The sequence below is a fragment of the Dicentrarchus labrax genome, unplaced genomic scaffold, assembly GCF_905237075.1.
Source record: "Dicentrarchus labrax unplaced genomic scaffold, dlabrax2021, whole genome shotgun sequence".
In the NCBI taxonomy this organism is placed as follows: domain Eukaryota; kingdom Metazoa; phylum Chordata; class Actinopteri; family Moronidae; genus Dicentrarchus; species Dicentrarchus labrax.
In genome coordinates this window covers 8,908,247-8,924,065 of record NW_026136710.1, presented here as the reverse complement: position 1 = coordinate 8,924,065, position 15,819 = coordinate 8,908,247, and the positions used below count along the sequence as shown (strand labels likewise).

At 41.7% G+C, this 15,819-nt stretch overlaps 1 protein-coding gene across 2 annotated transcripts in view; it reads left to right on the top strand.

Annotated features, from left to right (window-relative positions):
• The window catches only part of ctif (CBP80/20-dependent translation initiation factor), a 53,306-nt gene extending 39,026 nt beyond the window's left edge, over nucleotides 1–14,280 (top strand). For both annotated transcript variants that reach the window (XM_051412489.1, XM_051412490.1), the window contains 4 exons: nucleotides 849–1,148; nucleotides 4,656–4,811; nucleotides 9,770–9,823; nucleotides 10,265–14,280. In XM_051412489.1, coding sequence (XP_051268449.1) covers nucleotides 849–1,148; nucleotides 4,656–4,811; nucleotides 9,770–9,823; nucleotides 10,265–10,486 — 732 coding nt within the window. In that variant the 3' untranslated portion in view covers nucleotides 10,487–14,280. The remainder of the gene's footprint in view (nucleotides 1–848; nucleotides 1,149–4,655; nucleotides 4,812–9,769; nucleotides 9,824–10,264) is intronic.
• Nucleotides 14,281–15,819: the final 1,539 nt, after the last annotated feature.

Genomic DNA, 15,819 nt, shown 5'->3' with positions numbered 1-15,819 from the left:
AATGTAGACACACACCTTTCTTACACTGCCTTTCTTTCTTCTTCTCTTTTAGTTCATCATTAATTTACTTATTTAGCATTCAGATTGACACACACAGACTGGCGGGGAGAGGGTACATGTTCTCACTAAGAACGTGAAGAAACTAAATCACTATTAGCCTAACAATTGTTGATGTTTTCCACTGTGCGCACTAAACTGGCTAGTCAGCCGACTGTGTTGCTGCTCTCAGCTTCCTCTTTCTGCAGCTAACTTATTACCACCAGGGGTGGTTTGATTTGACAGCATGGGACTCCCCAGCAGGTCGCAAGGCAGGAATTAATAAACATATCCACAGTGACACCAGTGAATCAACAAATCTAGTCTGAGAAACAGCTTTTGCTTGATTGGGCTCTACTGATGTCAGGAAAATTCTATATATATTTTATTTTGCAGCTTATTTAAGCAGCGCTTTCTCTATCCCATTGTACAATTCATATACCACACAGATCTAGCATATTGGTTACATTACTCAAGCCACTGATTGGGTTTCTTGTCATGTGCCATTGACAGGAAAGCAGAGAGCAGTCTGATTATAATCTTAATCTGTCTGTCCATTGTATGTATCAATGCTTTTTGAACTAGAGCAACAACTCCTTAAGGAATAAAAAGTCACCCTATAACTATGATAAACATACTTTCTAAACTGACTTGCTTCATGGTAATAAATGTGAAAAAATTAGCTTACATCTTTCATGTTTCCTTCCTTTCCTTGAGAAAACCTCCTTGGTTGTGGACAAACCTATGTTGAAATTGAATACTGTACCATCACCTGTCACCTACCACTCATGCCTTATCACGTCCTGCATCAGGAAGAGGCACGCGTGGAGGCGTCGGGCTCCGGATCACAGAGCATGGACCGGCTGGTGGACCTTCTCAACAGCATGAGGAGCAACAGCAGCGGGGTGGAGCAGCAGCTGGCCTCTTTCATGGAGGAGGCTCAGTGTTCGGCGCGGTCCGAGGAGACGCTGGCTCAGGTGGTCAGTACGATCTACTCCAAGGCCGTGTCAGACAGGAGCTTCGCCGCCACAGCTGCCAAGCTCTGTGACAAGATGGCGCTGTTCATGGTGGAGGGGACCAAGTTCAGATCGCTGCTCCTCAACATGCTGCAGGTGAGAGCGCTGGGGAGGGAATCGATTAGTTGCAGGTGCAGCAGAGGAGAGATGGCTGTGCCGCTTCAAGCTTTCCTCGTCTCTTCTTCAATATTCTCTTCTTTTAGTATTCAGATAAGTCAGACTTCAGTATAACAGTCTCATTAATTTTATGTATCTGCTTTCCATAGTTTTTAAATCACACTTCCCTGTTGACTAGATGTGATAAATGGATACCAAGGGTGCCAAGCTGGTGTAATTTTCTCTTACAAAGATCACGTTTAGATGCCGTGAATATTAGAGCCCAACCTCACGTATTTGTGTCGTGGTATTTGTTGGCCAGGAGTACAGAAATGCCCAAAATATGCTTAATATGTCCTATACTGTAAAATGTCTCACTCTTGGTGACAATAATTAATGGGATTATTAATCAAAAATATTTATTTTTATCAAAAATATTTGTTTAAAAAAGGAACATTGACGTCGGCATCAGCTTTAAAGATCCACTGTTGGTTGGGGTCGATTACACTGTCTCAGGTTATGAAAAAGAAACAGGAAAGCCCCTGAAATCCTGAAAAAAATATTATTTATCTTAAGAAAAAAAGAAAAGAAAAATAAGATGTTTGGATACATCGACTTTTAAATGTAGCTGGTAATACTTAAGTGCTTTTACTCAAAGACTTTCCTTTACTTAAGTGAAGGATCTGAGTATTTTTTCCACCACTGTGTTGTTGCTGTAGGAGTCTAGCTACGGATTGAGCAATAAGCTGCTGTCTTTATAACGAGCTACACCAAAGGTTAAAAAATGAACACAGTGATATGACTGTTTGTACTGCTGTCTGTGCAGCACCACTGTTTTGAATCTCAGTGGATCTTATTAGTGTCAGTTTTGAATTCGAACAAAAAGTATTATCTCCTGTAAATGCTTTCATGCACTTTGATATTTTAATATACTATGTCATATTGTGATGGTTGCTTTCCAGTTCCATTTCTCGCAATTCAGTATGTTGGCTCCCTTACAGCTTGAAGTGGGATTTCTCACGGGACACACACTAGTCCACAAATAAGCTATCAGCAACAATTGATTTACAATTAAGTCACAATTAGTCCTGAAACGCTTAGTTGATCGACAGAAAATTATTCGCCAATTAATACTGAATCGTTGGTCATTTATTGTGCAAGAAGGTCAAACGTGCTCTTGTTACAGCTAAATTAAGTTAAATATCTTTGGCTTAGTCGGAGAAAATAGTCAATTTAAAGACATCGACCTCGGGCTCTGGGAGATTATAAGTGACATTTTTCACTTTTTTTATGACATTTATAGACTAATTAGTCAATTAATGAACCAAATCAATTATCGTCTGATGAAGAAATAATGAACCTGAGAATGTTTGTATACTACCTTTCATTCTTTCACTTAAGTCCTAATGCTTTACTTTTTTTATCCCTCCCTGTGGAGCTTCCACCCAAATCGTATCCCAAGAAATACATTACTGTGAACAATATGCTCTCTGAATACCCTTTAAAAGCCCATTTTAAGCTAGCAGCGCTTGTTTGTGTGTTTGTTTACTGGCAAACCAGTATATTTTTTTTACTGTATGTTTTAACAAAATCCTCTCTGAAATTTCAGTAGTTTCATCCAACCTTAGGTTTATGAGAAAGCACTTTTAGGTGAAAGCCAACTATGTGTGTGATGTTGTACAGTAAATGTCAGTGAGCAAAGTAGCTAATCTAAATACCCAGGGGAGGGGGAGGGAGAGACCTGCCCCCCCCCCCTTCACTTAACTGCACAGTTCCAGGCTTGCACCCACGATGAAAACATCCTCTCAGCCGTTGTATATTTCACTGCCTCTCTCCCCCTCCTTGTCCTTCATGAGCTCTCTATTACCATGCTCCCCCCATCTTATCGCCTCCCCTCACCCAGAACGACACGGGCCAGTGCCTCGCTACTTCTCCCTGCGCATTTCCCCTCTCTAATTCTAACCCACGCTCCTCCCTTTCACCCCTTGCTTCATCCTGATAGTCAGACAACCTCGCAAGAGGGGCAGACAGTCTAGCGGAAGGCAAACAAGACATACACGCTGTCTTGAGATGGCATTCAAGGTCTAAATGTTAACCCACCTGCTGCCTGGCCATGTCTTCTCCCTTTCCCTCCCTTCACTCCTACTCTTGTTTAATTCTCCTGCAAATGCTCTTTTCGGCTTCACTCCTACACTTTTCCTTTTTTCCTCCCTTCTGTTTTTGTGTTTTTCCATAGAAACACCTCTTTCTTTAGATGTTGATATTTTTTATAGTCCCAGCAGAAGCGAATCCTGCCTTAATCCCTTGAACCCCTTTCTCTGCTTTTTATTCATTTCCCCCCCTTTTTCACAGCTGTGTGGTCCCTCCTCCTCTTTTATTTCTCACTTTAATTCCCACTTCCCAGCCAGCATGGACCCCCTCCTTGTCTTTGACATTTTGGCTTTCTTGCTTTAAAACATTTTAAATGTCATAAGTGGGCTCATGAAGGCTGTCATTACTGATGTTGCTTCCAGACCCCTGGATCTCAATGTGGGGGCAATTAGTCTGTGACCGCTCTGCTTATTAACAGAGCAGCATCAGGGTTTGTTGTTGCTTTGATTTAAACGTAGCCAGACCGTTACCTATGAAAGATGCTGTTTATTTAGCATGTGGCCCCGCTAATGCTGTTGGCACCTTCCTCATCTTCTTTTCTCATATAAGCTTGACTTCTCTTTTAGCTAATGCTTCAGTTTTTGTCTACTTTGCTATATGTGTCTATGTTGCTATTTTGCTGGCTTGTTGTTTAAGTGTCAAATACTGCGGCGGTGTCCTTGGAGGTGTGTGAGAGGTGCGTGTACTTGTTTTTGAGTGTGCGTGGTATGTTTGTTTTCGACAGTGCGAGTGAGTTTTTTTTTTTTTTTTTTGTCGGATCCATTCAAGGCTGCATATATCTGCGGCCTTCAGTGTACGAGTCTGTGAGAATATAAGCCGCTTGGGTTTCCAGTGCACTTCAGTCCACATTAACAGGCAGGAAAAAAAATGAGAGGTATAGTGAGTCGCTGTGACTGTTAATAAAGTTTCAGTTTAACCTGGCGTATTACATCTTTACAAGTGCGCATTAAGCATTAACCCATATTAACCCCAACACTTTTACAGCACTGACACAGCTCACTACCCTTCACTTTCAAACCAAATTAACATATTCTCCCCTACTTCGGGCAGATAAAAGAAATTCATGAATTTGTTTAATGTGTTTTTCAACTGCTTTTTGGCTTTAAGTACTTTAAGCTGCAAGGTTAATACATGTGCCACCTACAAAAACTCCCATCAGAGAGATAGCAGAGATGTTAATAGTGATTACCACCACTGCTGATGAATTTATGAAACACTTAAATATCCTCTTACCTACCGCCTACTTGCTTACTTACTTAACACATTTACAAAAACTGGATAGACTGTAGTGTTTCAGTGGATTTTCCAAACTAAATCTGTATTCTTTTTTTCCTTTCTCCCCAATCCTCCACACAGAGGGACTTCTCCCGTCGAGAGGAGCTCCAGCAGTCAGATGTGGAGAGGTGGTTAGGTTTCATCACCTTCTTGTGTGAGGTGTTTGGTACCATGAGGAGCAGCTCCGGGGAGCCATTCAGAGTGCTGGTGTGTCCCATCTACACCTGCCTACGAGAGGTCTGTATCCAGATCTACACCTTTTTGTTTTTTTTAAATCAATAAGAATGTCAATAACCAGTCGATCAACTACATCCTTGTGCTACTGTGAGAGGAAATTGTCCAGCTGCGTCTGTATATCTTGTCCGTTCAGATCAATACGTGCAAGCCAGCGTTTCCTGTTTTTGGCCAGACCTAGTCTAGACTCTAGACACCACAGCGGGGTTTGGTTAGTGGTGCAACCAGTAAGGACACCATCAGTTCCAGGAAAAATGCATGACCCCAGGTTAAGTTCTCATCAGTTGGTCATGCTCTCTTACAAACACACTCCCATGATCACCATGGAAACCATATAGGGCAGCCACAGCAGACACACAACGATACAGAAGTGGTTTTAACGACAGATGGGACATTGAAAGGGGAAGCGAGTGAGATGAGGGTGAGGAGAAGAGGTGAGAGGAACCAGAGGAGACTGTGGTTAAGTTGACAGTTGCTGCAGAGGAAGTTTACTCATGGCATGACAGGTAGAAGAGAAAAGAGAAGGGAGAGGGAGATGACAGAATCTGGGAGTGAAAATTGTTTTTAATGTGTAGTTTGAGATGTAGAGAAGAAATAATTGCAGGGTTGAGGCACGTGCCTGGTAGTTTGACCGCCCACGTCCACACCTCTGCCGGTCTGGCTCTCAACACACACCCTACGTCTCGCTAACACAACAATCAACACACAACTAATGCCATCCACACCCTGTCTGAGCGTGTGCCCAGGGCACAATCTCAGCTTGTTAGAAGGCTCGGCAACATGACCGAGGGTGTGGACGCACAGTGTAACCAGTCAGAAATACACGAAACACACCTCCATATCACAGCATCAGCAGTGTCTCGTTTTACCATTATGATGCTTGAGGTCAGAACACACCTTGGAACAATGTCAAAATATTTGTATAATTATATGTGTGTGTTTGTGGTTGCTAGTCCATATGCTTGTTCGACGATCTCTATTTCCCAGAGCCATTTTACAGATTTTTATCCATCGGCTGTTTTGTCTATCCTGTTGCAACACGTAGTTGTCAGATTCCAACTACAAGCTTTGTGCGATAACGTGAACTCGCCTCTGTGTGTGTGTTTGTTTGCATATACAAGTGTGTGTGTATGGCTGTCGCCTGCAGAACAGGATTAGGTAACAACTGAGGTGTGTTAGGAAGTGTGTTTGGATATACATGACAGCTGTACATATAGACAGAGTGACTTAATGAGCGATGACCTCATCCATTCATGACTCACACAACTAAATAGTGTTTTTTTAAATGCCACAATCCACAGAGAAGCACCAGGTTAGATAATCCTTGACTAAGTGGGCGCTGAAATAAATTATAACACACTACACTCACTTGCCAGAAATGTGAAACCTACATTTATTGAATTTTTGTTTTGTTTGTTTTTTTTTGGCAACTTGGGGGCAGCACAACAAGCTATAAACTGACATATTATCACCTTTGAAGTTGTTATGGCAAATGTGTTAGCAAATGGTTGCTTATTTACACATCCAGCAGTTACTGAGCAACATTTTTATTCATTTGGGAGTTGAATATGTGTCCATCTGATAAATGTTAGTCCAATATTCACTCTACTTTTAGCTCCATTCTGCTCAGCACTACCTTTAGCTACTAAGTGCTCCACTATGTTTGCCAGATAGTTGCTAACTTTGTCAGCTGTTTATTGCTGGGCAGGTAGTGTACAGTGGGTTTTCTTTCATTAAAAACAGCTGCCTGCTGCATCTGGAAACATTGCTATTAGAGCGGGGAGACTGAATCAAAACAGTAAAGTTGGGGCTGGAAAGGTAAACAATGAGCTTGAAACTCAATGTACCATTGTCACAATACATTATTATAAAAATAGTGATCATAGCCACTTTTAATAATCCATATAGATTAAGTAGATTAGATACATACCACGTGTGCATTGAGGAACACTTCAAAATAAAATTAAACTTCTAAAACTCTACTGAATGTTTTAGGCTCACCATATGAAATTAGTGAAGCAAACGTTTCTTTCCTTTGTTTGTTTATTGGGCTTGCTTCTGTTTCAGCATGTTACTGTGGTTACTGTAGGCTGTTAAGAGACTTTGTGGTGAGTGTGTAATTTTAGAACAGTGATCGAGCCAAACAACATGTGCATTAAACTTTTTAAATACACCTAGTCTAGCAAATCAAAAATGTATATTTACCCAGACTGTAGCATAAAAGTATGTAAGGCACAGCGTATACTAAGCTGCACAGGCAAGATGAAAATACTGGATTCTTATTATTATACCATGCCTTTAAAAAGACATGGGGAACAAACAAACATTTGGTTTTTATTTTAATTATTTAAAAGCAAATGACTTGCATGTGGATATTGGTTTGCAGATGTACACTACAGATATCATGCACATACACTGTGTCAATCAGACAATCAGAATATACAGTATAATTATGATAATGATTAGATACATGTACCTTGAATGTTCTAAGTGTGTTATATTATGTTTATAGGTCTTTTTTGTTAGCAGTAAGTAAAATACAGCACAGATGCAAAAGAAATAGAGTAATATTATGTAATGTAACTAAGGGAAGTGCTGGTCCTGACGCTAGACATGTTGTTGCTATGCAACTATTGGAAACCCTGTTAAAGTTGTAGTAGTCAGAATTCTAACTTTGAGCACACCCAGCAGTATGTTGTCAGGTTTCAACTTATTCAAATATAAATGTGTTTGAGTAATGAAGTCAAACTGAACGACAGATAAAGCTTTAGCAGAAATGTAAATGAATAAGGATGTTTTCACTGTTTTATGTTTTTTCTGACATTGAGTCACTCAAGGTGTTGTTGTCATGTTGGATTCATTTCTTCCTTGCAGTGTTGCAAGAGGATCACAGCTGTCCTAGTTTCTGTTGCTTTTGATGTTCCCCATCAAATGACTTTTGAAAGAAAATACAGTAAATGTATATCAAAAGGTTTCCCAGTGCAGCGAGCTTTGTTTCCTGATGACTAACCAGAGAGCTGTCTGTTTTCAGCTTCAGCAGTGAGACTCTGTGTTTGTGTGTTAGTTTCACACAAAGTTTTTAGGAGGAGCAACTGAGGAGAGCTTTCGCATTGGCGGAAAAACAGATTGGGGGGGGGAACTGTATCAGTGGATAGGAGAGCTGATTATAGATGAGTATAGATTAGACCATTTTAAACATAGTGAGCAAAAACTTCACCCTGGGCTCCCCAGAGAACTCATTATGAGCTAATCCTGCTCGTCACACAGCTCCCTTACTCTGGGAACTACGACACTTGAGTTCCCACATCAAACAGCCACACTGTCACCACACCCGTCTAAGCATACTGAGGAGCTGACGTCTGCGCAACTGCTGGGCCTGAATGATAGGTGGAATACAATTAAGCTCACAGTGTGGAAATAACAGGCCAGTTGGTACTGCGTGTGCATAGTGATACTTTGATACTTTTTCAGTTAAGATTCAGGTTTTTAAGCATATTTTAGTTTTGTAAGTGTATGGAGGTATACAACAATGTATGTATGAGTCTGCCGCTGTCAGCCTCTACAACACCTGATCAATGTTGTAGTTTCAAAAGTAGTTTTTTTTTTTTTATATCTGTATTTATTTATTTCACGTAATTGCTGCTGTGACAAGGGAATTTCCCCTTTGTGGGATTAATGAAGTAATACAAACAAACAAACCAAACAAGTGTTAAAATGAAGCACAGGCAGACTTTGCTCAGTTATTTGGCTCGTATGGATGCAGTTGGTGGGCTCCATCAGTTGGCTAGGCCACCACAATATCCCTCACAACACTCTATATCACTGAAAAACGGCGACTATTCAGTTTACTCCAGAATTTTTTGTCTACTTGTGTGCAGCAGAAACAATTTACAAACCCAAAACTGACATATCACCAACTTTTAAGTTGATATGGCAAACTCACTTGCTTATTTACACATTCAGAAGTTATGGAGAAGCATTATCATTCATTTGGGGTCGTGTTTTTGGCCACTTTTTGCTAACAAATCCAATATTCACTCTCTTGTAACTTTGGTTTCTGCCAACTCCTGAAGGAAATATCTGGTAGTGTACAGTGGGTTTTAAAAGCTTTTCCTGTGTTTTCACTCTATAATTGCACTTATTTTTTTCATAACCGTGTGTCTGTACCCTGCATTTATACCTTATTTTGCTCATTGTGCAGAAGGTTTGTGCTTCCCAAGGTTTAATTAGACCTCACGCTGGAAAAAAAAAAAAAAAAAACCCTCCCTGTTACTTCCTTTCCCTCCTCTGGTTAATGAAAGTAGCACTTTGGAAACAGCCTCAGAGCTGGAAAAGGAGTATTTAACCAAATTCCTTTCTGCTGTAATCTGACGCTAGATGCTCATAGTCTAGCATGGGAGGCTTACTGGTCCTCCCTCTGTCGCCTTCCCTGCCTCCATTGTTTGGAAGTACCAGTTGTATGCCCATCTGTGCATGGGGCCACTGTTGGGAGGGAAAGCCAGCTTGCATGTTTACCAGCTCCACAGTTTGTTTTTGGCTACACTGTGTGTGTGTGTGTGTGTCTGTGTGTGTGTTTGTGTCTGTGTGTCTGTGTGTGTATACAGGGTGCATAAAGCAAGCCTTGATAGTTAGCTAGCTTGCCAGGATGAAAGCCTAGTGTGTTGACTTCAGAGATTTAAAATGTTAATTTAGAAAATATTTACAATCAGGATTACGTTTCTTTTTCTTTTCTTACTTCTCTTGTGAACAGATTAACACAGACAAACACTTGCATTTGCTTAATCTCCCCACCCACTATATCCAAATATACATTTATATATCTGCAAGCCTTGTTAGGTTTTGCTCACTCACTATGCTGGACTTCTTCGTGTTACTCCATTTAGATTTCTCTTGCTTTATTTCATTTTGTGTAGCATTTTGCTTACAGAGAGTCTGTTCTTGTCCCTTCCCCTTCTTTTTAGCTATTAGAGTCCACAGATGTCAAAGAAGATGCAGTCCTCTGCTGTTCCATGGAGGTATGGACCACACACACACACACACACACACAGTTAATGTTTGTGTTTTTGAAATGTGTGCAAGAGCCATGCACCAACATTAAATACAAGTAAAACATCTGAACAAATGTATGCAACAAACAAATTGATTCCTATTGAAAACCCATGAAGCCCAACTCAATGCAGAAAGAGCAAAGACAGGTGAGCTCTGGTTGACACAGTTTCCGGATGCTCACAAATACAACCACATCCTTTGTAGTCTTGATTACTTACCAGCAGGCACACATACACACAGCTCTGTGGCCAGAGGGTGTGTGAACCTCTGCTGTCTGACTCTATCCACAGTAACAAGGTGCCAGACGTTGTGTTTTGCAGTCAGTAAGGGACACACACACACTTTCTCTGACCTCTTGCCTCCTTACACCCCTCCCTCCCTCCCTCTGTCCCTTTTCTCTTCTCCAGTTGCAGAGCATGGGGCGTCTCCTGGAAGAGCAGCTCCCAGAGATGATGACAGAGCTTCTCGCAGCCGTCAGGGACAAGATGCTTTGTCCGGCCGAATCTCAGCTGACCCGCTCTCTCCTCATGGAGGTCATCGAGCTTCATGCACACCGCTGGAGCCCCCTGGAGGCTCTCACCACCCAATACTACAACCGTACCATCCAAAAGCTCACCACCACTGCCTAGGTGCCAGCTCCTCCAGGAGGAGAGGAGACAAGCCCCCCCCCAAAAACCCCCCTTTGACACCCAGATGAAACATTTTCCAGTTGAGCATCAATCTGCTCCTCTAGGTTTACCAAATCGCAGGAATTTAAGAATCACATCACTCTCTTATTAAATAAATACATGCTTTATGCGGTTATTTAACTGTACCTTTCAATAATCTTTGCCACGATAGGTGACCACTGCCACAAACAAAGCATACACTATCCACCACACAGGTAGCCCTGTAACACTACATGTGGCATTGGAACAATGAAAAGCGTATTTGAAACACATTTGAGAAAGCAGTAACGTGTGTGTATATATATATATATACACATATACATACATACATACATATATATGGCCTGTAGGGGCGTGCTTGGCCACACAGAGTGCTGGAGCTCGCCTGGCTGTGGCTGCTGGGGGATAAAGGAGGGAACAGACAAGAGAGGGGTCACACAGGGGAGAGGAGGAGAGGGCAGCAGCCTGTCCGTAGGGAATAGAGAGATCTGTACCCAGAGATGAAGGGGGGGGTCAGGGTAGTCCGTGTCAGTCTCTTCATTGTGTTCATTTGCCCACCACCCTCCCCTTCTCTCTTGTCTCTTTCTCCTCCCCTCTTCTGTCTCTCCGTCAGCCCCTGGGGTCTGTGTGGCTGATAAAAGAGAGAGGAGGAGGCGGCGGCAGGGAGTAGACACGATGCTGTCTGTCTGGGCCGTCTGCCCCGCCGGGCCAGGGAACAGGTCAAAGGGCCTCGCTGTGGAGCTCCCCAGCTCCCACAGCTCCTCCCTGCCTTTGTCTCCCTAACTCCCCCACCACATCCCCCCAGCAGGAAGCCTTTTTTGTTGGGATGAGACAGCGGGCCTGCTGGGCCAGGCTGGACTGAGGATAAGGATCAGGCTGGCTAGAGTAGGGTGGCAGATGGCTGCTTGAGCCCATGTGAGACGACACACTCCTAACGCACCCCTGCTCCCCGAGCTCGGGCCAGTGTCGCCAACTGAAGCAGTAGAAATATTGCAGAGGTTGGGGGGGGGGGGAGCATTAGAAAAGCATTAAAACTGCTGTCTGATAATTCTTTTGTTTTTGTCCTACAGGGGAATGTCTCTTCTCCTCTGTTAAGCCGTGCATGTCCATGCTTTGTTAACCACATTGTTGATATTATATTATTTTTTTAATCATTTAATGTTTTTATTGTCTTGTTTTTATGATAAAATGTATGTATAAAGGTTTTAGTGGTAGGCCTTATTGCACAGGTTTGATTTGTTTGCACTGTTTTGAGGCGATTTGCTTTAAGATTAAAAAAAAAAAAAGCAAAGTTTGAATTTGAATCAGTGCTTGTGGATTAATATTAAAAATCCCAGTAGTGAGAGAAACAGGTTGAGCATAGTGAGGGATTTAGGATGTTTTAATGGACTGGTGGCCTTGTCAATTATCCATTTTTATAGGAGCTCTCTTGTTTCGGGGCCTGCGGGGCCTGTGGGGCCTGTGGCAGCAGAGGGCAAGCCGAGGACTGAACAGTTGGACTTATTCACATCATTCTGTTGCTGAAGAAAAAAAACGCATCTGAAGAGATAAAAAAGGATGTGACAAAAAAAAACTGCATGGCACAGAGAAACAGAAGTGAAACGCTTCTTTGAAATTTTCTCCTACTCAAGCCATTCTTTGCAGTGGACATTTTGCAAGTGTTTAATATCGACTGTATTTGATCTTGCTTTGTTTTTGAGAAAAAATGACAACTATTAACCTGTGTATTTGAAGATGACAATGATGAAAAGAAGAAATCTTATTGTATGACCTCATTAGCTAGTCATATGTGACCCTTATTCCAGCTAACATGTGAATTATGATATTGACGTACCAAGCCAATCATGTACCATTTGTAAATGGGCTCTATATATAATCTGCATACAGTATATTTACAAGTATTTAAAAACATTGAATTAGGGGGGGGGGGATAGTGCAACAGAGATGTTACACAAGAAAATTGGTTGTGTGGCTAGAAGTTGGCCTTCCCATGCATTTTTTTTATTATCAGGAACTGGCTCATTGTTTGGGAGTAGTCACACACACGTGTGCATATGCACATGCATACATATACTTAGTTTCCCATTGAATCTCTGTGGGCAGTTTTAAGTGTTTTTATATTATTTTCTCTGTCTTGCATCAAGAATTAAAGAACCTGTGTGGTAGAAACACACCTCAGAACGTTAGTTAGATGAGAAGGGTGATTTAAAGCTCACACATGTTTTTTGGAGGTGCAGCCTAACCGTCTGTAAGTGTGTGTGTCTGCTTAAGAAGTGATTTGTTTTATTGTTGTTGGGTTTTTTTTTTTGGGTTTTTTTTGTTTTTTTTGTCTTTATTTTATTTCTAGGTTTCTATTTAAATTATATTTAGCTCATTTATATATATTTTCCTGTCTGGTGGGTTTTCAAGACATCTGAAACAGTTGTGATACCTAGCTTGCTGGCAAGTGTGTAAGTGTGGTATTACTGTGTTTTAGTTTATGAAAAGAAAAGAAAATTAAAATTACCCATCGGTGAGTTTCATTATGCAAAGAGCGACTCGCTCTCACAGCAGATGGGGGCAGGTGGGGATCAACCCCCCCCCCTCCCCTATTCTGTGGCACTGGAGCCCACCCTCACCCCCCCCAGACCGCGTGCCCTTAGACCCCTCTACTCGGGTCACATGACTCACTCGACGATTGAATGAGATGCACCTTTATTTGCATATTCTCATACATTTTGAAAAACGATGCTCCGGTCGGCGCATAGACAAGCTGTAGATTGGCAATAGTGGGTCATCTGTGAGCTCGTTTGTTTTGTTTTTCTAAGCAACTGAAAAATAAACTAACAGGCAAAAAAAAAAAAAAGATGTGACGGAACAAACTGGTGTGTTTTTCTGTCTGCTCACTTAACAGCACAGTCACATGGAAGTCAGTGTGGTATCATTAGGATATTCAGATATCAGAAAAGGAAACACAATGGTGCACAAACTGTTTCCTCTGCCATTACCAGATAGACTGCATAGCTAATCTCAGCACCACAGTAGGTCATTATACTAACAATTCATATATGTGCGCAGTGGAACTCCTCATCTACATGTCTTCTCCTTTACATCATCACACATTAGAAACAGACCACACTTCAGAATTTTAACAACTGCGTGTGTCTTGCAGCGTGTCCTTGGCCAGCGATTTGCCTTTGGTTAGCCCTGACACATGCCTGGGGCTCCCCCAACTGTGGGCGTCCCGACGGGAGCTCTCAGTGCCTCCCCACTGAGGACCCCTTCCCTAGAATCTATAGGACGTCCTTCAGCACTCGTCCACATCAGTCAACATAATCCCATGTGTCAGAATATTTAAATGTGTTTGACAGTGTGAAACACACTTTAAAATTTGCCATCGCCACCATGAGAAGATTTGTTTTCTTATTCTCTGTTTTGTCTATGACAGATGGATTTATGATGATGGTTTCATTTCATTTAGATTAAACATTAAGCGCCTCTTTTTTAAAAAAACAATACAAAAATGGACAATAGGAAAGATATTGTACAGTAATAGACCAACTCAAGCAGCAAAAGCAGTGTAAAGGAAGAAATCCATTCAGCTGCTCTAGTGGAAGAAGAGAGGGATAAAAGAAGTAAGTCGGAAGAAAGGGTGACAGACAAGTGAAATAAATGTAGGAGGAGATGAAGTGAGGAAACATATAGATATATATAGAAATGATGGAATCTTTGGACAGTATGGGGGATTGAGGAATAAATGCAAATGCTGGAAGAAAGACAGAGCCGGCCTTGGCTGGCAATTAGCATCACGGTTAATTTGGCTCTGTGCAGTGAAAACAGACAGTTGAACAGGCATGTTAGCCCTGAGGGATGATGTCTCGCTGGCTGAGTATGCTGCTGGAGCCGAAACTGGTAAGATACAGTATCTGTGTCTCCAATTTAGAATCAGATCACATTACAACAAGATGGTGTTATTTGTCTGCGAGCAAAGTGACACAATGAGGGAAAATTCAGAGAGTAGGAGTAGAGACTTAGACAGAAGGAGGCTATTATGGGCTGTTTTTATTCCAAATCGTCAAGAAAGTTAATGATGTGGACCTGAGCTGAAACGATAAGTCAATGAATCAAAAGAAAATTATTCTCAATGTTTTCAGAAAACTGTGGAAAAAAGCTGTGAAATTGAGAATTTTATGGCGCAACAATCCCCCCAAAAAGTCTGCGAAATCCTGGAGGGACTGCTTAATGTTACTTAACACAAGAACATGGGACTAACATGAGAATAATGTGTAGGATAGGTCTCATGCTCCCTTTCCAACCGCAAGGGAGAAACTATAATGGCTGTGAAAACAGGCTACTGTAGAAACATGGCGGTTCAACATGGCTGCCTCCATGGAAGGAGACCCGCAGCGTCTGTAGATGAAAACTCATTCTAAAGTAACGAAAACACAACAACTCTTATTTTCAGGAGATTATACACTCATCAAAACATACCTATGAATATTATATTCTATTTCTGCCAATAGATCCTCCTAAATGTTACACACTGGACCTTTAAGCTTCAGCTTGCTGTTGGCGCTAAACGTAACAGTATTTCACACTTGGATGCTTTCTTCTTGCCAAAATGCCCCTTCTGACCAGAATTTTTTATGTTTTATTATTAAATCAAAGAACCAGATATTTGTTTGTGAAGGACATTTTTCACAATTCCATAGACTAAACAATGAATGGCTTCATCAAGAAAAAAATTGACGGATTAATCAATAATGTAAATAACACTTAGCCCTATTATGGACTACAGGGGTAAATTTAATTATGCCTGCTTCATGGCGCCGTATCATGACATGAGCTCAGCCTGCTTTCTCTGCTGGCATTGATGGATGAATGGATTTGTGTGCGTGCGTGCGAGAGAGTGTGTGAGACTCACACCAGTATCGTCCATTGTTTGAGCCAGACAAAAGCAGGCTGCATCTCAGCTGGCCTTGATGACGAACTAAAGACGAGGAGGGAGGACACTCAAACACACTCTCCTACAAACTTAAAAAACACAAGCACCAGCAGATCCTGTGTTCAAGTATCTCCCTGTGGATGTGTCTCGTATCGTCAGTTGTCTGATGGCTCACACATTGTGTTTTTTAGACCTTTATGGGGTTCTTTTTTGTGTGTGTGTGCCCTCCCGTCTGCACGGTGTTTGATCAGCGCACAAACAAACTAGAGGAGAGTACTGCACAATCTATTCTGTTTGGTCCGAAGGGGACAGAGGCCAGATATTGTGTAAAACAAAGTGGAGTTAAAACACACAGAAGCATCCCCAGATG